Consider the following 23,350-nt stretch of genomic DNA (forward strand, 5'->3'; position numbering starts at 1 on the left):
AAATTACTTTCTCAAGTCATATCATACAGCACTTCTCATAGTTACTGCCATAGCCCATGTACAAAATCCCAAGATTTAATTCTGTGTGACACGCTGTTGACACATCAGCTCTGTCCAGCAGCAGAAAATGACTGAGAAGATTTTCGTTCTTTTTTGAGTCTTAATGGAACAGTCTGCAACAACTGAGCTTTCAATTGATAAACTAAGAAGATTTCCTTTAATTGATACTTCACACCTGTTTAGGCACCCTTTATCCCATGCACACACACATGTGCAAACATGCAAGACTATGAATCCAAGTATACTATCCCCCTCTTATTTTCCTAAAGTATGAATTCACAGCTTGTTTAATCTAATAGCATTAGATCATAACAGCATAATAATCTCTGATCCCCAAGTCTAGGGACTGTTTGAAAAGCCCCAATAGCATGCACAGGAAATGGATCAATCATGCAGGAAGTTCAACTTTCTGTTACAACCTGGCAAGACTCCTGTAACTAATCTGCAATAGAGACTTCCTAAAATGCTTTTCTGGCAGGTATAAGAACTGTGAAAGAGTTAAAAACGTTTCCTTGGAAGTCTGCAGACAGAAGAAGGCAGATGTGTGAAACAGTAGGCATAATCTCAGCTCATTCTACAATTACATGACATTATATGAATGTCATAGTACAAGAAGTACTAATGTAGATGCAGTTTAGAGAGTTTTGTGGTTGGCTGGAGCTTGTAGGAAAAGTTGTATCACAAATTTTGCATGTTTAAAGTAGTTTTGTAGTTCTGTCTTCACACATCTCCACTCTTACTAACACAAATGAATAAGGACAGCACAACTGCACTATCTGTGTTTGAAAAGAAAGGGGGATGTGGAAAAGAGATTTATATGCCAAATGTTTCAAAATCAGTAACTAAGAAGTGTGCAGTAATAGCAGCCATACAGAGATACTGGGACATCAGAATCCTAAAGTCCCTAAGTAGGACTCTTTTAAGAATCCTTCCTAAGCAGTATGAAAAAGCAAGAGTCAATACCTACAGCTCCTTGTTAAAGGTGACTGACAGAAGAAAACAAGGATTTAACTAACATCCAGTAACCTTGGGGCATTTGTCTCACGAACCTGAACAGCTGAGCAATGTGGGCATTTGGCAAAGAACTGAAATTTACCTTCTTTAGAAAGTACAGATTTCAGCGCTTTCTCCATCTGACACCTCCTGCCTCCAACACAAGGGTGACACCTCACACCAGGGAATTCTTAAGAGCCAACTTAGTGTGGTCAGTTCAAATTCCCCCCAAATTTACCTACTGCGGCATTTTCGAGAGGTCCTAATCCTCACTTGAAAACATTGGAAAAATACAGTGAAAAAGGAAGATGCAAGAGGAATACAGGGAATGTTGTCTACTTGCAAGAAAAGAAACTGAAGATTAGAATCTCTCAAATTATATTCTTAAATCCTGCTTAAATAACTTGATTTAATTGATGTAATTGAGAAAAAAAATCCGCACTTTATACTACCGGGTTTTTCATTCTCAGTTTAGGTCTACAGTTAATCAAAACCTGCAAAGTAGTTGTTTATAATTTACCTGGTAGTCAAATAAACATCTGTGTTCCATCAGCCAAATACCTACGAACTTATTAAAATGCACTGTTTCCTAAAGTTCCTTAGGAAATACCTTTATTTTGTTGTATTTTGGTTTGGTTTTTTTTCCAACTTTTTGTGTTGTTTTTATTTATTTGCTAACTTTGAACTCCTTGGAGGACTGCATACAGATCTTCAGAGGCATAAGGAGGAAAGTACTCTGGCTAACAAGACAGACAAAATGACACAGCATGAGCTGCATCACTTTGCAGTGTTGTATGTCCTTCTTCTGACCTAGGTGCAATTACACTTCCAAGTAGAAAAAGTTCTGTCTCCTTGGCTGAGATTAAAACAAGGCTGAGTTCTGTGGTTTGCAAGGGGTGATACATTCACCAGTCTTCTGGAAGGCAGGGGACTTTTTCTATCCACTGCTAAGCTTCTCAAACCTTCATATGAGTTAATGCTTCTGTTTTCCCCTTCATCTTTTGAGAGAATACTAAATTACAGTTTAACATTTATCCTGATGTAACTTTGTGTATAATCAGCACCCCACAGCTTTCAAAAGGGGGTTCTTTCCGTAAAATCTTCTTCCTATATTACACATCTGGTTCAGAGAAAATGGAAACTGATTTTGAGACAATACTGGGGATTTTTCCCTCTGCACTCCAACAGATTTATCTTCCTCCCTTGTCTGAGGGCAGCCTGTTGGAACTAGCACAATTCATTTTCCTTTCAAGATAACAGCTTGTGAATATTGCTTGCCTCCTTTGCAGCAGGTAGGAGAAACATGAGAGTCCATTAGATCAGTTTAGGTGGTTCCAATAGTTCTTGCAGAGATATTGAGACTGACAGAAAATCTCTTGATGCCTGGCAAGTCATGAATGATTCGAAGCTTCCAGAAGAATTGACAGAATCTCTTTCTTTGAAATTGATGATAAGAGAGTTAAATTTCCCAATATAACATTGGAAATCTGGAAGCAAGGTGGTGTTAAGATTATTTTGGACCATTTTAGACTTACACGAGTCCAACGTTCTGGAAAAAGTGATCTAATATAACTCTATTTCATAATCTCTTTTAGTTCACACAGTTTTATTATCCATTGCCTACTTATGGTTACAGCTTTTGAACACGTGATTTTTTTTTTTGGGAGGGTGATGGTACCAACTGCAATTGAATAGGAATAGGGCATTCTACAGATACAAATTGCACACCAACAAGATGAAATATTAGTCCAAATATTATTCCAGCATTAAGAACCACTCTGTCCCAAACACCTTTCTATCTGCTTGAAAGGCAGAACTATTTTTACTTTTGCCCTATTTCTGGGTGGCTTTGGGTCTTTCTGGCACAGAAGGCAAATTGAAATTCCAGTTACAGCTCTGAAACAGTCTCCTGCTTATTTTTCAGTTGCGAGGCTGCATTTATTCCCGACAGCACTGTCAAACCCCTTGAAGAGGACAGTTCCTGAAAATTACCTCCCTGCAGAAGAGATTATAATTTTTATCCACATCACTTCTTTATTTATAAGCTTGTTTCTTTCTCCTCTTGCTTTAAGGGCATAAGAAAACAGACTTTTTTCCCTTTCTTTTTCTTTTATTTTTACATTCTGATTTCAGAGGCTCTAGGTCTCAGTAGGATGTAATATGGTGCTTGAACAAAGTTTCTAATAGTCAGAGGATTTTTCTTATTTGAAGTGCTATGAAATACTCCAAAATGTTTTATGCAACCAAAGAAGACCAGGACCACACTTAATACATATTTTACATCATAAAACATACCCCTTGGGACAAAATTTGCCTTCTAACTACTGACAAACACATCCTGCACCACTGTTTCATCTGCCCAAGCTCCTTTCTCAGGGTGTGATGTGGGAGGACTGGTTCTAACAGGCAGCGAGGTGTGCCAAAGGAATAAGTGAGGAGCTTTCAGAAAAGGTCTGATAACAAGTGACATGTAATGTTTAGACAAAAATGTTGCCTGACAGTCATCCACTGTCCATTTTAGGGTACTGCAGTGAGTCACTGAGTGCTTGACAACCAACCAAATGCTGAAGCTTAGGCATCTAACTAGAAATATTAAATCCAAAATAGCTTCTAAAAATTACACCATTTTCATGTATTTTCAGTATCTAAGCACTGTCCTAGTCAGACTCTGTTAAGTAACTTAACTTCAGTAGGACTTCATGCTGCAAGATTTTTCCCCTTTACCTGTTTTATGGCTGTCACAGTTATGACAAAGAATAATGGCAATCCACTGGTAATAGGACTGGTAGGGGTATCTATCATGAGCTAAAAGAAAAGAAAATATGAAAATTAGTCCAAATTTTCATTTTACAATTGCACTTCCAAAAAAAACCAAACGAAGCAAGATGACAACTATTTTCCAAACTCTTTATTATAACGTGTGATTATTTTTAGTGCATTTCCTGCAGAATTTCTCAAGCCAAACTCTGACAACTAAATAATACATCAATAATGATGCAAACGAATGTTGTAGGGCATAGAACAGCCTTAGTCACATTTGTAAAGCATGTGACAATTTTAAGGGTCCTTACTAAAAGGAAGGTATAATTTCATCCTACTACAATGAATTCAAAAGCATATTACAAAGGAAGGAAATCTACATTTCATGAAGCTGTTTCAACACTCTATATGATCTGCTGCTTACCAGCAATGTAGAGTACAACATCATCCACTTTAGAAGTAAAAATAAAATTAAGAACAGTAATTTCCAATTGTCTAGATATTAGCACTTTTTTTTAGACTGCATCCTTCTTGCTGCCCCAAGTTAACATGCAGTTTTTGCAACTTGTGCTATTATTTCTGACATGCCAAAAGTGCAGTGTACACACTAAGGTTCTGTATGTGGGGGGATGTTAGTGGTTCTCCTCTGCTGCAGGAAAAAATCAACATGGTCAAGTGCTGTAAAGGAAATATACACAAGAAGTACTCAAAACCACAGACACTGATTTGATCCACTTTACCTGAGACTTATGGCATTGCTTTGGGAATCATTAAAGAAGAAAAAAAAGTCATACATGAAGTTTACTCTATATGGGGGAAGAACCTTACAGAGAAAACACATCATGCCACTTTACAATGCACACATAAGGTTTTTAGTGGTTTTTTGGTTTTTTTTCACTGAAACAGACAATTTACAGAACACAATAAAAATGAGACCTAGCCTGCAATACCATCTGTTCTATAACCGTAGCACTACAATTTCAGCTTGGCAGCATTTTGGCCAAGAAAAGCCCTACCAAAAGCATCTGATTTTTGGCTGGATAGGATTAATCATGGCATTTCTGCCATCTATATTCTCTCATTTTTTCTGAAGAGAGGCTCATATATAAAAACGAAGCAGGTTTTGTGCTGGTGGAATTGTCATGTTTCACCAGGACATCATGGTCCTCTGCCTGCCACACAACAGGATACACATCCATGACACATCTTGTGTCACCAAAATGCAGTCTGTCACCTTGTTTTGGGCATGCACATGTGCAGTGAACAACGTGGACTGGACTGTGCTTCAAGTTGAAATCACACAATGAGACCCTGCCCCAGTTCTGCCATCCCCAGTGGAAAAGGTGGAAATGACAGACTGCATCTTGGCCACACAAGATTCATAGGACAAGGACGGTACCATGGTGGTCAGCTTTAAAAGACAGCTTTGCCTCATAAAAAGAAAAAAATATTAGATATTAATGAACTTACAAAAGGGATTTGAAAAAAACGGAATTACATTCTAACAAATAAACAAAAATTACTCCAATGCTGTTCTGCTTCCAAGCACGCAGACACACAGACAAGACATATCCCATACACCTGAGGGCATCTACCTGACACAAACTGAGAGAACAGGATTACACTCAGAGAAGAATTCCTGCCCTTAGATCCTTATTTGTTCATGAACAACACACTTAGATACTACTGAAAGGCAACAGTTTGAAACAACTGACACGACGTTGAACTGAAGAGATAAATCTGCATTAAAAATAAACAAAAGCCACGCTGTCTGTGGTTACTTTAATAACATTTATGTTCCATCTTCAGCACGTTCCCATCTTACTCATGCTGCAATATGTTAAACAACATGAAACATTGCAACAGGAATAACACAGTCAATATTCTTAACTAGGAAGATGTGATGGACAACACATTTTTTAGCCTAAGTTAGAACTGTATGACTTTTGTCCAGCACAGGAATTTTCAGCCTAGAAATGTCCTTCTTTATAAAAGTCAAAGAACAAGATAAAGGGACACAGGAGGCAATGGATTAAAAGCTGCAGACCTGGCCTGGATACTGACACCTTACACAACCACAGACAAGTTTTATGAACTCTTCACTATCCCCTTTCTTTGTCAAATGAGGTGCCATATTTTTCAGATGTACATTCTAAATATTGTTTAATCACTGTGGGGCTGTACATGTTCAAATGATTCCATTTTATAATGAAAGAAAAGTTTTTCTACCCCAAAATCTTGTCTCTGCCTCAGATATTAATTAGTCTTTCAAAAGTTACTCTCTCTCCTCTGAGCCCTTCTCCCACTTATCCTTCACCTACTAAGCCTGCAATAGCTCGATAGAATTCAGGTACATTACAGAGCTGGAGAGGCAAAGATCATAGAAAATGTACAGACTGTCCTAATCTACTTGTGGGTATCCTTAATTAAAAGAAATACAGTCTACCACAAAAGCCACAGCCATATTTCTGACATAAACTACAAAACAGTAACTGAGGTCTTCAAAACTGGCAAACTATTGATTTTAACTGTAGCATCTGTGTGTTCATTTTATCTGAACAAACTGAATTTGAGGATCTTAGAAATGAAATCACAATAGTCTGTTGATTTACAACCACCTACAGTGAAAATGTACAAATATTAAAACACCACCAATGCTCACAAAAACAAAAAGCACATCTGGAATTTCATTAGTCCCTTAAGAGATTTAAAGTTGTATTTGAGGCAGACAATTGAATCCCTGTGCTGACTGTGCAATAGACTTTGAAGCTGCACACTTAAATACGTTAGTATTAAAGAAGATAAAACCTAAGGATAATACTTAAATTGGGACATAATTATTTTCAAAGTTATGTTCTTTTCCTAGAGAAACTGGAAATGTGTTCTTTATATAGACAAAATATATAACTACAGAAGTTAAATTCATAGAAGAAAAATCAGTGGCAGAATTTACAACAAAAATTGCAATTTCCTAAGTATTATTCAACTTACCTGAACCAAAAATATAATGAGAAAATAAAAATTGGCTACTCTTCTGAACTGCTCAAATAAGTTTTTTGGAACAAAATTCCACACTGTATACTGAAGGGAAAAAAAGAAGAGAGACAAATAATTACAACACAATGCAGAATTTTTCAGTGAAGTTCAGTTCCACTCCCATTGAACTCTCCTAACCTAAATCTTCTCATTCCCCAGGTCCCCTCCCCAAGACCTTGCTCTTCTCCCACACAGAACTGCTGTATCCAAATTTTGTTCCTTTTCTTTTATTCCTTTTGTTTTAAGTACAGCTAGCAGGGAAGCAGGAGTTACAACTGCATTTCCTCTACAGGCCAAGTTTACAATGTTTTCCTCCAACTGGGACAGGGGCAGCTGGACTCATTTGGCTGCTTGTGTCCCAGGTAGGAGGAAAGAAATTAATTCCTGCAGCTGTAACATTCCCTCCAACACCACAGTGACAAGGCACATCCCCACCATCAGCTCTATTGATTTCAATCCAAGGACACACCAGGAGGGAATCCACAACTGCAGTCCACTGCTGATTTATTTTATGCAGAGTACCGACTTTCAATTTGGCTATTTTAAAAATCCTCATAACCTGCTTCATCCTGTCTTTTAAGTAGTTTGGGCACCATTAGTTAAAAACCTACTTTTCTTCAGAAAGCCTGCTTGCTTAATTGCTCTGTACTTGAGTTTTGAGGAGAGAAGGGAGAGAACGAGACAAACTACATATGAAGCAACCCAGCTTTTTCCTCAAAGCAGTTCCGTTTGTTTCATTTTGAATACTGTATTAGGCACCACTAGACACAATACAGATGTGCACATCTGCCACACAACTTCTTAAGTAACATATCAAGTGGTTTTGCCATGACAAATCGATTCCTTACCTTGGATGATATGATTCTGTTGTCTGCAAACTTCTGAGGAACGTAATGGCCATGCTGGGGAAAACGATTTGCTATATAAATAGTTCTTGTGTCGCTTTGATGCGGTGGGTCAAAACCCTAGAACATAAAATAAGAGGTAATCAAGAAAGTCAACTTTATTAATTGCTGTTTTGTAAAATTCTGTGGAAAATTACATTCAGATATCAAGCAACAGTTTTCAAAGGGTAATTTTACACAGTATTTTTCTTTAAAGTCTGCTGTGTCCAGAAAATTTTCAAAAACTATGGGATAAAAACCCCAAAATCTCAATTTTGAGGTTATATACTCATTCTGAAAAAATGAAAGAAAAAAGTGTTCCCGTCTCAAGGATAGGGAACACTTGCTACCATGCAAACTTCAAGCCCTGCAAAACTTAGAAAGGAAGAAAAAGAAATGGAGATGAATACATAAATAATTTACAAAACCTCACAGCCATGCTTGCGATAACCCTAAAAAACCAGATTATTGAGAAATATAAAAGATCAAAACATACAAGCTATACTAATATGCAGAGGAATTGGATTTTGAAAAGATTCTCACCAGAGAAAAGCCAAAAGCAGCTGACCAGACAGCAGTATTTTTCCAAATAAGTTCTATCTCTAAGAACTAACATTTTGTCCCATTTCAAATGTGATTTTCTGCCATTACCACAAATTCATATACCAATGGTGCAACAGTGAAAGCAAACTCATGGGAAAAAAAAAAAAAAAGCAAGCATACTCGGAAATACTTATCAATAATTTCCTGCCAAAACAGATGATCTGAGTGAGGTCCCTGGGAATCAAAGCCCTGTTTCAGGTCTAATGGTCAGTGTTTTCACCATCTGATTCTTCAAGAGGAAGTGCAACACAAGTGTTAAACCTGCAGATGACACCACCCTGGGATTGCAAGAACACCAAGTAAGAGAAAATTCCTAACCAACCAGATGCACAGAACACAACGATCCAGCACAAAGAAACTGCATCTAGAAAAAGAGAATAAAAGCCCATAAAGGAATTTTGAAGAAAAATGTCAAAGGCTATAACAGATCACAGGCTAGACATGAGTCATCCACGTCATCCCGCTGAGAAAAAGGCCTTCAGTGCAGAGGAGGCTGGAGGAGGAGTGGGAGCCACAGCTGAAGCACTGTGAAACAACTGGACAGCACCCAGAGGAATGCAACATGAGCCCCAAGAGATCCTGAAAATATGACATATAACGCAAGGCTGAACAATCTAAAAAGCAAAGAGCAAACAAATTAGAGTCATTTAGCCTGGAGGAAAGGAACCTTGGGATATCCTAGTAAATCTCCTGGTACACAGAAGACTGTTCCATTGACAGAATGGGTGCTTTGAAGGCCAAAGAAGAACAGAAGTAAGCAGGCTTAAGTTGCAGGTAAGAAAACTTATGTCTGGGTATTGGAAAGCAAACAAATTCCTTTGTTGCAGGAAGCAATAATTAAACATCAAAATAAGTCATGAGGAAAGGTTGCAATATCTGTAACACAAGGGCTTATATCTAGGTCATTCAAGTCTATCTTTAATTGAGCCTTTCCTGGGGCTACATGACTCACCAGAACCCTTCCTAGCAATAATGTTCTGACCCAGAGAAGCAGGTGATGGCAGAAGACAACAAAACAGCAATAATTTGGATAATAGGCCAAGAAGACTACTAAAGAAAATGTCAAAAAGCTTTTACACATGAAATAAGCCAGTGAAATTAAATTTGGAACCCTTGCTTGATTGGAATCAATGGCTGTCTGCAAAGCAGTGAATTCCAGCATCAGCATCACACAACCCTAATCTTAGAACCAACTTGCAAAGTTTACACAATCTCCTTTTTCTTTGTTGCCAAGTGCAAGGACAACTGGTGGTGTCCTTTGCTAGAAAGGGAACATTATCAATCCCACTACTGCATTTGCAGTTGTGTTGCTCCACTTGTGAACGAGGCTCAGAGCTTTATCCATGTCAAATAAAATGTGACACTTCACAGAACTCCAGAAGATGATACCTCTGTATCAGTTAACTACAGAAGATGAACAGTGAGCACAATGACTGACATAAAAAATGGCTGGTATAACCACATATTAATTTTTTTAATCCATTAATATCTCTAACGCAGGTCATTAGGTATGTTCACACCCAGGATGGTGTCATTTTAAAGTAAAGAAATAATTAAAAAGTCCACTCAAACATACAAATGTTTGTGTGTGGTATCATTACTACACAAACATTCTGCTTTAGAAAGAAAGATGTCCAGAATAATGAAGGGACAAAGAAAGGAAAGGGGATTTTTCAAAGATATTTGAAGGAGAATAAACTTTAGATGACAAGCAGTGGAAGGCTGGTCTAGTCACATGCTCCAGGGTGAAAACTTGTTTAAAGATAGGAGTGGAGCAGGGAGACAAAAAGTAGATAGAGGAAAGGATGGGAAAAAAATACACAGGATACCAAAAGTAAAATGCAAGAAACTGTTCACAGCTTTAAGAAAATAAATACAAGCATGAAAGGAAGATGAAAAAAATGTACCTGTTAACTGCTGACACAAAATTTAAAGAGAAGGGTGTTTGTGGCAGAAGCATTTTGGATATCTGACATTAGTGACACAGTATTTCTAAATCAATCCAGAAGATGCCACAAATAAAAGTGTTTTGCAAGCAAGAAAAAAGGCACCTAATTAGTAAGACTTCGTACACAGCTCTCTTCTACATTTCAGAAAATGTCTGGCACTCACAAAATGCCAGACTCCTTCACTTTGGAAAGTTAGACTTAACAGCCTGAAAAAATCCTACTCTAAATCAAACAGATGTAAAGCAAGGAAAAAAACACAAAGAGCAAAGAAAACAAGTTGCAGTCTTCTTTCTGACAGTGATAAATACTAACCTGCATGCCACTTGCTGAACGCTATTAAAAGATAAATCAAAGATTACTGAGTGACTAGGATAGGATATCACTGAATTTTTTATATGCCCTTTTTTGGGCCACTATCTGAGCACCTGAAGGTTGATGAGTTTGATGACATTTTATGATGAAGAGTAAAGACCTCTCTACAGCTCCAGTCTCACTGCACAAGCCCTTCTTTCAGAACAAATACCTCTGCTGAAGCAGGCTCAGATGATTAAAAGCAAGAACTTTATTTTCTGAATAAATCAGAGTCTCAGGCCATACAAGTTTACAGGTGCAGAGCCAAAATAGTTTAAATTTGCAGTCTATAGAGATTTATTTCTGTTTTGTTGACATTTGCCACGGAGAAAGCACAGAAGCTGTGCTGTCAGCAGATCACAATGCACACGCAAGGCAGGCCGGAGACAAAAAACCCCTCAGTGTCAGAGCTGTGGTTGGAAAAGGACACATCCCTGACAACCTCAGTGACTTGACTGTAGTCACAGCAGGAAGTGAGTGTCAGAGCTGGGAACAAAACCCAGATTGCCTAAGTTTTACAACTATAACTACTAAAAATCACTTGAAATTAGCCAACAACTCTGCAGTCTCATAATTAGCTGATGAGACCACAACTAAGCAGATTTCCAGAGAAATTTTAATTACACATCTCTCCAAGGAAAATTCTGCACAGGCGTTGAACTTCATTGTTCAAGAGCTGAAATGTCTTTAACATTTCTCTAACTATGGGGCTGGTCACAGAGCCTGATCCTGACATTAAACTGATTCGTAGCCCAAATTTCTGCCCAGCAAGGGATTTTCCACAGTAACTCTGTGCAGCCAGCAAAGCAGTGCAGAAAGCACACTGTTTCCTAATTTCACTTAATAGACAGTTCTCTCTTTCTAACGTCATTCTCCAACTCAGCTGCAAAAGTAGGGTAACATGCCCTTGTCAAAGGATTTCTGCAGCTAAACAGCATGAGCAGAGAAACCCTAAATTAAGAATCTTGCAAAATTATTAAGCTGTCACCAATTTCTTTCAAAAACCAGTTAGTTTTCCTGCAGTTATCTAGTGAAGTGATTTCTATCCAAGTCCACAGATCACTGACTTCATAACAAACAATGCTGAATATATTACAAGAGTTGATATTTAAGGCTTCTTGACCAGGTATATATATATTACATGAATCACCTTTAAATAAAATTTGACCCTAAGATGAAGTGACCTGATTTTCTCCCCTTCATGTTGCAAATTAAATCTAGATTTATTGGCTAAAGTTCAGTCCTTCGGGTGATTTATCAACACATACCAGGCATTATCTACCCTTGGAATACAGGTCTCATTTAATCTTTGATACACACTTCCCCAGCAGAAGTTCTGCACCTAGATGAGCTCAATACTTTAGTTTTGAAAACAGCCTAAAAGCATCCCACTTATATACAGTATACAGATGCCCTAGTCAAGCTGATTTATAAAGCACAAATGAAAATAACATTTAAAAAAAGAAAAAGAAAGTGATTAATAGTTTTCATTTCTTATAAATCTGAATGACTCTAAGCAAAGCCCAAGTAATTTTTACTGAACTTCTTCAGCAGTGATTTCATTACTGTTCTAAAAGTTAGAATCTTCCTCTGTGCAGTAAATAAGGCCCTGTAAAACAGCACAGAAAACATATCCTGGGGAATTGAAGAGAAATATTTGACGGCAATTTTATGCAATTTATTTCATGAAAGCCATGGGATTCAACAGCCACTCCCAAACAACTCTTTCCTACATTTTTTCTGCATCTCAACCACTGTACTTGTAGAATGGCCCATTGGCCATCAGGTAAGGAAAACTGATCCATCCGTTTTCCCACTTTGGTTCGTGTTTTTGATTTTGCCTTGTTTTTTTTTTTTTTCTCCTGTTTTTTAAATATGTCATGCCAGTTGTCTGGTCAAAATCTTCCCTGTGAAAGAACAGTTTTACACTGCTGCTGAGGAAGCCTTAATAATACATATAGCAAGCTAGGCAACCGCACAGGAAGCGAATGAGGATCAGCACTACAGAAAAGACCCTCCCAACACCTGCAAGTATAAAGGAAGAAAAGAAAAAAATGCTTTTGTACTCAACTTGTTGCTGTAACATACACATCTGCTGCAAGGCTCTTAACACTTCAATACCACTATTAACGTATGGCAGTGTGCACCAATGCCCTCCCCACACACTTTACAGCACTATTACATGAGACAGCAGAAATCCACAGATTTCAGCAAGGATTACTGACATGAGACTGGCAAACAACACATCCATTTCATTATCAAGCTTTGCAATGTGTGCATTGATAATCGCAAATAATCTGACAGGTGACTTGCATAAGCTTAGTATACTTTAATATTCATTACTTACAGCTTTTACAGAGGGGGAAGAAGAACCAAACTTATACTTGCCAAAAGAACTGCTATGTGACCACTGAACAGTGAAAGGGGTTTGAAAGAAGGAAGACTCATTCAGAGCCTCTTCCTCTTCAAAACCCACACTGAACACGACAGACAAAAGCAGCAGTTCCCCCAAAACCTTTCTGAATATCACATACTACTTAATAAAGCTAATGAACAGAAGAAAACTTGGTCTCAGAAACCCTTTCTCCTAGGGAAGTGAATTGACTGATTGTGGCTGCAGAAGCAGAACACCACATTTCCTGGCAGACAGCCCAAAAGTCTGCTATTACACTGCTGTCAAGATATATTTTGATTAAAGGTGTTTTGAGGAAATGGATTCTCTTGCTTGGGATTTTCTTCTGAATATACATAGAATACTTTTCCCTCTGTCAGATAAGATGATCTATTCACATTCCATGCCCATTTTCAGAAGTCTGTATAAATTTGTACTCCATACAGTCAGCCAATAATTCTTTCAGTCATGTAACTGGGCCGTAGTCAAACTGAATTTGCTTTATCAAAGGTTAGCATGAAGGAAGAAACAGCCTCTCACAGCAATTTTAAACACTGCTCTAACAACTAAAATAGTGAATCAGCTGAAGCACCCTGATGTGTACACAGTACCATGCAATTTGTACCTCCCCTTTTAAATATCACTGCAGTAAAGAAATAAAACTAAAGTCATGCACTATTCGTGCAACTTCCTCTTCCCTCTTTCTGTATCTACAGCTGTTCGAAATATCTGATAATAAATCATGTTGTAACCTCCTAAAAGACCTATAACCAGATTACATTATTTTGTGAAAACACACCCTCTAGGCAAGAAGGCCTGTGAAATCATGAGGCAATAACCCCTTCCTTTCACAAAGTTAAAATATGCCTAGTACTGAATTAAGAAAAGTTGTACTGGTGCTCACCACAAAGTCCTGCTCACACAGAGTTCAAGTTACTCTTGCCTGACATACTATTTTGTCAAGATGCCCACCAAAATAACTCGGAAAAATCCCTACTTAAAATTGTAAAAAATCAGCTATCTTTTCATTACTTATCTGTAAACACAACAAGCAAGGTAAGCTGGCTTCATTCACTGCTAACATACTGCCCTGCACTGGTTTCTCTGCTCAGGTCACCAATGCCAAACACACTGCTCTTGTAACATTAATAAAATCAGAAACGAAAAATGAGCTGAACAGGCAAGTTAAGCTTTCTAATGCAGCATACTCAAAGGCTGTTATGGCATGTCCAGTTCCTGTTAGCAGCAAAGGATTTGAATGGAGATTCAGGTAAATTGCTTAATTCAAAAATACTCCAACTTGCAGCAATGAAGGAAATGGCTTTCTTAGCCTCCCCTACAATCCAAATCACAGTATTTATAAAGCATCATCCATTTTGGACTTCATATGATAATACAAACCTAAGACCTTGTAACAACTGCTCTTTCATGAGTGTCTTCAACAGAATGCCAAGATTCACTTTTTTCCTACAGGATTATTACTCCAGTACCCAAAGAGGGCCTACAAGAAAGCCAGGGAGGGACTGTTTGCAAGTTCATGTAGTGATATGACAAAGGGGAATGGCTTTAAACTGAGAGAGAGGACAGATTTGGTTTAGATACAAGGATGAAACTCTTCCTTGTGAGGGTACAGAGGCCCTGGCACAGGTTGCTCAGAGAAGTTGTGGCTGTTCCATTCCTGGAAGTGTTCAGGGCCAGGTTGGATGTGGCTTATCCTCTTGCCTCAATGTGCTTAACCAACCAAATGCCTGTAAATACATTCTTTGTCCATTGCTTTATTTCAGTATGCTCTGTCAGACACAATAGATCATCAGTAACTTTTGCTCAGATGCTTTTTGGTGTCTTCAGCTTCAAAGAAAGAAGAAACCTAATTAATGTTCAAGTTCTAAGGTGCAAGCCTCAATCCCAAAGGCAGGGCTAGTGGCTCCCAAGTTACATTTCAAGGCCAGTCAGTGTGCTCTAATTTATTTTTCTTTGAGAAAAAAAGCGTCATGTAAAGTCCAAGAAGCTGAAGAGACATTGAGGCTCAACAGTGTCTGTAGTCCAAAATGTGTGGTCTTTTGCCACATGCTCCCAAAGCAGCCCATTGCTCTAAAGTGGAAATGAAGATGCCTTTGAAGTTCCAACCACACAGTTCTAATTTCAGAATTGCAAGTTTTCCTCTGTGGGCTCCAGCAATTCTTTATCTACAATATCACCTTCCTGGTGATGTACATATACAAAAGGAAACTAGGCAAGATTTTTGAAGCTGAAGGGTGACTTCAGACCCATCAGAAAACAACTATAGGGCATCACATTTTATAAAATAAGAATTGAGAGATCAAAAAATCACAAGCCACTTTTGCAGAAGACTTCTCAAACTATATAAACAACACTGACCATACAAAGTGCTACAGCTCTGCAATAATTAATCACAGAAATAGCACCTACTAAGCAGGCCACACTAAGAAATACAGAATCAATGCAAGAGATGAAACATTTACCACACAAATCCTTCACATACCTCAAATGACCATAGGATCTCAGAAAAAGAACCCCCCCCCAAGTGCATCCTTTATGTACCTCCCCTGCATTTGCTAAGTAGGCTTACAGCAGATCTTCAATATTAAATAAAGCATTGAAATCTGGGACAGGCCACAAATTTTCCCTTAAGACTAGAAAGCAGTTCGAATTTTGTAGATAGCAATTTCACCATAAAAAAATGACATCTGTCAAGTCTGTGACAGGAAAAATACAGAGCAATTGTACATTCCTTCACATATTGGCATACTATATACTCTATTATCTTATATAAAATGAAACGCTGTTTACCCTCTGCTTTGAAGAATCATTTATAAAAGTATTTTACACAAGCATGAGGGGCCCCTGTTCTGGACTATTCATACAGCCATTATTGAAACCCCTTGTTTTCAGTATCTGGATTTGTTCTAGTAGGCAATAGCTATTTATGCCAATCAGCTCCTGCACTGTGAGTCTAATTCACATTTTCTTTCAGCATGGAAAAAAAAACAACAAACCCTTTCCAAAAGCATCCTCCCCCCAAATCACCATTAAATAATAAATCTTAAGGCTTTTTCAAAACATTTGCCAAAATTATACTGACAATTGCTGACAGTGGCTGCTCAACAAATTTCACAGGAAGATAATTCAGTTCATAGCTGGAACTGTCTAGCTCTTCCTTTTAACCTGCTTTGAGAAAGCCTGCTCTGTAAAGCATTACAGTTTAGAGTCTACTGCATCCACCCAATAGCATTTTTAGTTCTAATTCCATTTTGAACATGGTTTATGATTTAAGTGTCAGTTTAATGCCCGGCTTTCAGACATGTGTACAGACTAGTCTATCCTTAAAGCTCGCTAAATCTTAAGCTTCCTTTCCATTTTGTTGCAATTCTCTTTCCAAAGAGAAATATAAATATCTACAAAAATATGCACAGCCACACAAAGCGCAAAAACATGCAAAGGAGTAACAAAATGCAACAACAGATGACAACATGTATTTTGGGGGATAAACCATTTAAAACCTCTTCCTCTAGTAAAACATTTCAGGATAAAAACAAACAGTTTGCCTTTTGTCTACATCATTATCTCTCCTTCCCATTTACAGGAAAGTTCTCCTTTCCCAGACTTATTTTTACTCAAAGTAAACAAGGAAAAAAAATCCTCTTAAGTCACTGCATGTGGGAGGCCAAGGAATTGTAAGGGCTTGTTTTTTAAATCACAGTGTAGTTCTCAGTCCTACTTTCTGCCTTTTCTACCATGGTCTGTACTAATGCTAAGTGGTTTTCTCAACAGCAGGTGAAAAGAGGTTTGTATTAAAAAAAAAGTCTAGCTGCAAATATGTCACCTGTGTTTTGCTAGAAGATATGACCTTGCATTTACAGAGACACTTTGTCACATCTGTTTTGCTGCAGTTCTTATCTGCTTGCTTAACAAACAGATTTTGTTCTAGAAATTGAAGGATATTTTTGATAGGTAAGCTTTTTCCTGGTGACAGAATTACAAAAACAGTCATAACTACTGAGCACATCACAATACAGTCAAGAAAAAACAAGAGCGGATCGTCAGTGAAAGTCACAAGTCATGACGCTTTTAATAAAATTTAAACACATTGTTATATTTTTCTTTTATAAGTTCTGTCTCTCCATCCCAGAGGAAAGCAAATGTCAGTTTTAATGAAGTCAACCAACCCATTTAAAACCAGAAAAACAAATACCAATGATATTCAAAACACATGTTGAATGTTACTAAATCCAGCACATATTTACTGCTTTACATTACAAATTTTACCTTCCACTGAGAGTACAGAAACAATCTCTTGGCAGTAAACAGAGCCTTTCACCCATCCCACCAGATACTTCCTACTGACCAGAATAGAAATAGTTTTTGCTCATTGTCAACAAAATTCTATTTTTTTCCCCTCTTCTCCCTTAGTCACATAAACAGACAAGTTATTAAGGGAGCAAGACCCCATTAATGGAGAAATATCCTACAGTAAATTAAATAGTTCTATTATTGAGTGATAAGCGGTAATTTGTCACAACAAAAATTTGCTCTTAAAAAGCTCACGGACAGGAGAAAGAAGAAAAGAGGATGGGACAAGATACAGGTCAAATATCCAAGTCTCACAGCAAGGCAGCACATCAGACAACACCAATCTTCCCATTTTTAAAACAGTCTTTGAAGGAATCAGTGTCAGGACTGATCTGATTATGTTCTGGAATGCAATTCTTAGATTCAGAGTTTAATTTTCATGAGTTAAGACTTATGAATTACACACAGGACACAACGGATGTCTCCATTTGGAGCAGACAGCTGGCTGAAGACAGGGCCAGGTTCTGCACACTTTGGAACACACTGTGCTGCAAATGTATCTGCCCTCAGCACTCACTGAATACAAAGAGAAAATAAGGTTAAAAGACCCAAACACATGGGAGCACTAGTCCAGCAGATCAAAGAATATCTCTAGCAAAAAAAGAAGGCCACATTTCTCCAGTGCTAAGTTACAGGAGGGGAGTCCTTGACCTCCAACTCTCAAACTACTCTAGCAAAGCAACACAACCTTTGGGCTGTTCCAACACACACCTCACTGATCCCTTAGAGATAATTCAGAGGGTATGAACTGCTCACTCTGCTGAGCAAATGTGCATTTATTTTTCTAGCATAAAATAACAAGCAGTTATTTTATTTTTAGCCAGAAACGGGAAGAGGTTTCACTGACAAATAAGAGGGGGGAAATTGTACTCTAGAACAGCAAGGTGATTTCAGAAGCTAGATTCTTAGTCACTGAACTAGTTTAACATACTTTTGGCATTCAGAAAGTAGAGGGAATTCTAGGAGGGCAGGAAAGGCAGTAACTTCATTCAGTAAAATGATTAAGTGAAAATAATACACATTTGTCAGTACAAACAATGAGATAAATGCTGTCCACCTTGTTCAAAATGCCAGTAACTGCAAGGTATTACAAAATACCATCTGTCCTCTCAAAACATCGTAACAGTAACCAGCATCTGAAGGGGAAAAAAAACCCACATCCCAGACATACAATCCTTTAGTGTAAATCTATTTGAGGACATTCCCTTATTAGTAGAAATTTTTCATTAGAACACATCTAGAAGATGTTCTAATGTGTAGAACCCTCCTACAGACACTGTGCTGGCTGTGGAGTGTGTGAGGTGTGACAGGCACTACCTACACAGAACAGTCAAAAACATTCCCTGTGATCACCCCTCAATACAGCCAATGCAGAACTTCTGAACTTGATAAACTTACATCCCTCCCAGTCTGAACCTTCTTATAACCATGAAATAAATAAAAGTAGTCTGGTAACTAGGTTTTACAGTCAATCTATAGATTTTATCTTTGATTTACAGTTAAATAAGAAAGCTGCATTTGCCCAGCTCTCCACAGTATTAAAGCTGTTGTGCACTACAAAATTCAGGTCCTTAAACGGCAAAGATACTCTGCCAAATCCAACACAATACTTGTCTTGAACTGTCATTTATAAGAGTGGCCAGGCAGACAGCTCTTAGGTTTTCTTCATGGAGTATTCTTTGTACTTCACTGAGCTGTTAGACAACACATCAAAAGCTCAAACTCCTCATAACAGCAGTAGAAGAGAAATCCTGAGACCCTTCTCCAATTGACAGGACTAATAATTTAAAATTAGGCAGCTAAAATCATACATATAAGGGTATTCTACCACAATTTTCAGAGACCTTCTTGCCAGACAACTGAAGGTGTCAGTACATTCTGTTAATAGCACTGCAACAGCTTCTGCACTCCATGTGCACCATCAGAGAGCAGCACAGCCCAAATGCTGTCAGAAACCCACCAAAAGAGATGTGGAACAGAAAGTCCCAGGGTGTTACAAATGTCACTGTACTCTCATTTTGTGTTGGTACTGCACAAACTCAACCATGGGAGCCACAACAGCTCTTTGTAGACTGATTTGCCATGAGGTCTAACCCATCACATCTGGAAATGCAAATAAAACATACTATGCTATTCCTGAATAGTAATGATGCTTCCTATCAACTGTTGTTTATCTGGTTGCTTTTTTCAAGCAGAGTTGGCTGTGCCTGTGGCGTTATGCAACCCTCCAAATCCACATGCCTACTGCTCTCGGAGATTCTAAAGGTAACAGAGCTGGAACCCAAAATCTCTCCCGCCCAAAGCTAGTCTTTGTCACGGCATTTTACTCAAAGCCATGAATTCTAACTCCATTTAGCTCTGTATTTTTTCATTACTAAGACCTAAGTACTTCCAGCTATTAACTACATACTATAACATCACATTAACTAGAAAGTTAATGACTTACTATGCAGCTTATTTTACCATGAGGCAGCATTAGATGGAAAAAAACTGATAAACTGTCTCCGCAGGGTGGTGTGAATTGTTTCGGAGTGAGAAAACCAGACTGAGGGCCAAGATACCAAACCTGATGATTTGTGCCACATAGGCACTGAAGGCTGAATTATTGTCACCAATTTCTTAGATACAAACAAAACAAATCACTAAATAAACATCTAATACCTCAGTTTAAAAGCTGTTACGGACTTGTAAGACAATAATAAGGATGAACGAAGTCTTACATTGCCAGCATGTCACCTCAAACAACTGTTCATAGCTTTCTATCCCTTTCTGTAGCTCCACAGGTATGCCCCGGTCTCCACAGAGAAAGCACAGCAAAGTCACCACTTTCAAAACTTAGCTAAGAGTCTGGATTCCATACCAGGTCCTCTCACTACTTTTAAGTTCACAGAATTCATTCTCCCCCCATCTTAACAATGCAAGATCTCAAAGCCACACACTCATGAGCACTCAGTATTTGAAATACTGTTCTCTTAAGCAAACAAGAAGTTGCAAAACAATTCATGGGTTTCATACAGAGAGTACTTAATAACTACATAAATGCACCTGCAGCAAAGTACCAGTCCCTCCCCCTTTCCCCAATCCCTTACTACTTTTCCAGCATTTCTGCACACCAACGTTTTTCTTTTGTATTACTACAACATCCCACTTGCATCACTCCCACACATTGGCCTGATTCCAACCCTCCTGTACAGATGAGGACCCTTTTCTAAAACCCATTGCCACATCAAGCACAGGTACAAACGCACGCTCCAAAGGCATCCAAACCCACGCATTCCTCTCTTCTCCTCTCAGACACGGATTTTGGCACCTTTTGATTTGAATATTTGTCACCCCACTCTTCCCACTCATTCTGGTTATTTTGTCAGCACCCTTCCCTGTGTTTTTAGCCCTCTGACATTCTTTCAGAACCTAAACATCACAGCCATGTGAAGAAGCAAACATATGGCGGGATCTATGTTAAACCAGCCATTACACACATGGATGAGTTGTCTGAGTGTCTTCAGGAAGAAACATGCAGTGTGATACCTATCTTAGGCTACTTTTCATCTTTATGAGTTGTGAAACAACCAAGCCATTGACATCTGTAATGTCTATAGGAAAAAAACCCCACAAAACACGTATCATTGCAATAATTTTTTCTCATCAGTACCATATTTAGACATCTGCCAAGAGTCTTGACTTTTTATTGTCCTGCTATTCTATCACATTAGTTCTTCCCTGTCAAAACTAGTGCAAGTTTTAAACAGTCATTTTCCATCAGTTTCCTTTAAGAAGCACTAAAACCTCCAAGTGCCAAGTTTATTGCTCATCCTGTTACACTAATCTTTTACTTTCTATTAAGGGCAAACAGATTTCTGGAAAGCTGGTCAGCATACTACTCGCAGTGATTAAAGCAACCATGTTTAATACATTAGTTGCTAGCACTGATACAGTTCTAATCTAAACTCTAAGGAAGACAGCACAGTTCTGCTTTAAAAACCACTCGCACAAACCGCAAGCCACCTTCAAGTGGAAAAAATGACAGCTATGTTACACCAAACAGGTTTTTTTTTTTTTCCTAAAAAACGTGTGTATGACTGTAACAGAACAGAAGAGAGCTCAAACAGAGCAATTAATTTCCAGGTCAGTAACTCTTGGTGTCAGACCAAACTACTGAGCACCGTCAAGCTGGCACTGAGACCATCACCAGAAGCTCTCTGCCTCAGACAGAACTGAGAAAATCTATGGGCCACGGGAAACGAGGTCAGAGAAGAACAGGAGGAAAAAAGAAAGAACAAAATATTTTACCTTTTTTTTTAGTAAAAAGTGATGGAACAAATTAGATCATTAGTGACACAAAAGTTTAACAATGAAAATCTGAAAACCTAACTAATGCAAGCTCTTCCACTAACCTGGACAACATCCGTGATGAAAGTAACTCCAATGAATGGAAGAAGTTATTTTACAAGTACATCATTTAGAAATAATTTCTCCCTTAGAAAAAATGCAAGTAGGATGATGCTGGTCGGGGCAGAAGCCCGCCAATACTTCAAATTAAAATAGTGAAACTCGATGTACTTCCCTGCTACAGCAGAACAGACGTGACAGCCACGGCCGCCTCTGGTTTCCCCTGCTCGCTCTAACCCAGCACATCAAGCAGCGCCTGTGTGGGGGGACAGGCACCCTCACTGCAGCCTTTTCCAAGCGGTTTCCCCCGCCAAAAGCATTTCACGGATGCTTTCGTTCCATTTCTTTCACTTTCAAATCCTCAGCACGCAGCGGCTGCAAAGCGCTCAGGTACGGGGAAATATTTGAGAGAGACGCACGTCGGGTGTAAAAGCCTTAAAACATTTCGCAACGGGAAGGAGGAAGAAGCTGCGAATCTCTGAAGTGTCGGTCCAGGGAAAAAGGCACCGTCATTTCTCCGGGAAGTTTGGGGAGCCCTTCCCAACGGGGGCCACACATAAGGGAACGCGCTGTCCTCTGTGCCAAGGGGTTTCGAGGGAAAAAAACCCACAAAAAAACCCAACCAAAAGCCAAAAAACCGAAACACCCCAAACCCTCGGATACGGGTTAAAAATAAAATTTAAAAACCCATCAATAACGATCCCAGTGCAGCCTGCGGGTCTCCCCAGCCCCTGCGGGGAGAAGGACTCTCCACCCTCCCGCACCCCGGCCCTGCTCTCCTGCTTCCTCCGCGGACCCGCGGCCCGGGCAGAGCCGTCGGGACGGGGCCGAGCCGAGAGCCCGCCCGGCCTGGGGGGTGCAGGGAGGCACCTACCAGCTGCTGCCGAACCCAGCGCAGCATCCCCGGCAGCGCGGGTCGCGGCCCCCGCGGCGGGGCTCCCTCGGCAGTGCCGCGCCCTCCCTCCGCTGTCGCCGCCTCAGGCGAGCCGCCCGCCGCGGCTGCTCCCCATGGCGCGGGGCCCACGCCGAGTCAGGAGCGGCACAGCCCCGCCGGCGCCCCGAGCCGCGGCTGCCGCCGCCATCACAGCGCGGCCGCTGACACTCGGCGGCTGCGGCCGCCCCGGGAAGTGACGTGGCGGGGCGGGGAGAGGGCCCGGTGTGAGGGGAGCAGCCGTGAGGGGGGAGCTGCCGTGACCTGCCCCGGGCCTGGGCTGTCGTGCTCCGGCCGCTCCGCCGCCCTGAGGTGCTGCTTCCCGGGCACAAGAGCCGTGCGTGCGCTCGGGTGACCCTCGGGCAAAATTCCAGCTCCCCACACAGGCTCCGGCTGCAGCCCGGCAGGGCTCAGCGCCCTCAGCCAGGGCGTCAGCCTACGAGGGCCCCCTGTTCTACCCAAGGGAAGCTACTTCGCAACTCGATTGTTTTATCTTGGTTTTCTTTGCAAAAAGCGCAAAGCGTACGTATGTTGGAATAAAGACTTTGAAAAGACAGCAGATAAGCACTGATTTAAAGTTAAATACCAAGTGCACGGCGTGTGGGTCTCCCAAAGCCGGGAACAGGTGCTG

The 23,350-nt window shown here is 39.7% G+C and overlaps 1 protein-coding gene across 10 annotated transcripts in view; it reads right to left on the reverse strand.

The window, feature by feature from the left end:
• The window catches only part of ATP11B (ATPase phospholipid transporting 11B (putative)), a 69,079-nt gene extending 46,153 nt beyond the window's left edge, over positions 1-22,926 (reverse strand). For 3 of the 10 annotated variants that reach the window (XR_009278155.1, XR_009278154.1, XM_058844523.1), the window contains exons 1-4: positions 22,663-22,926; positions 7,698-7,814; positions 6,805-6,894; positions 3,778-3,858 (exon numbers count right to left, since the gene is read on the reverse strand). Coding sequence is in view for 6 of the 10 variants with exons in the window: in XM_058844523.1 (XP_058700506.1) it covers positions 3,778-3,858; positions 6,805-6,894; positions 7,698-7,814; positions 22,663-22,689 (315 nt within the window). In the remaining 4 variants the exon portion in view is untranslated. The remainder of the gene's footprint in view (positions 1-3,777; positions 3,859-6,804; positions 6,895-7,697; positions 7,815-22,662) is intronic. The other 7 variants (XR_009278153.1, XR_009278152.1, XM_058844521.1 and 4 more) reach the window with 3 other exon arrangements.
• Between the last annotated feature and the right edge of the window lie 424 nt (positions 22,927-23,350).

This window comes from Poecile atricapillus, chromosome 8 (genome assembly GCF_030490865.1).
Source record: "Poecile atricapillus isolate bPoeAtr1 chromosome 8, bPoeAtr1.hap1, whole genome shotgun sequence".
Classification (NCBI taxonomy): Eukaryota; Metazoa; Chordata; class Aves; order Passeriformes; family Paridae; genus Poecile; species Poecile atricapillus.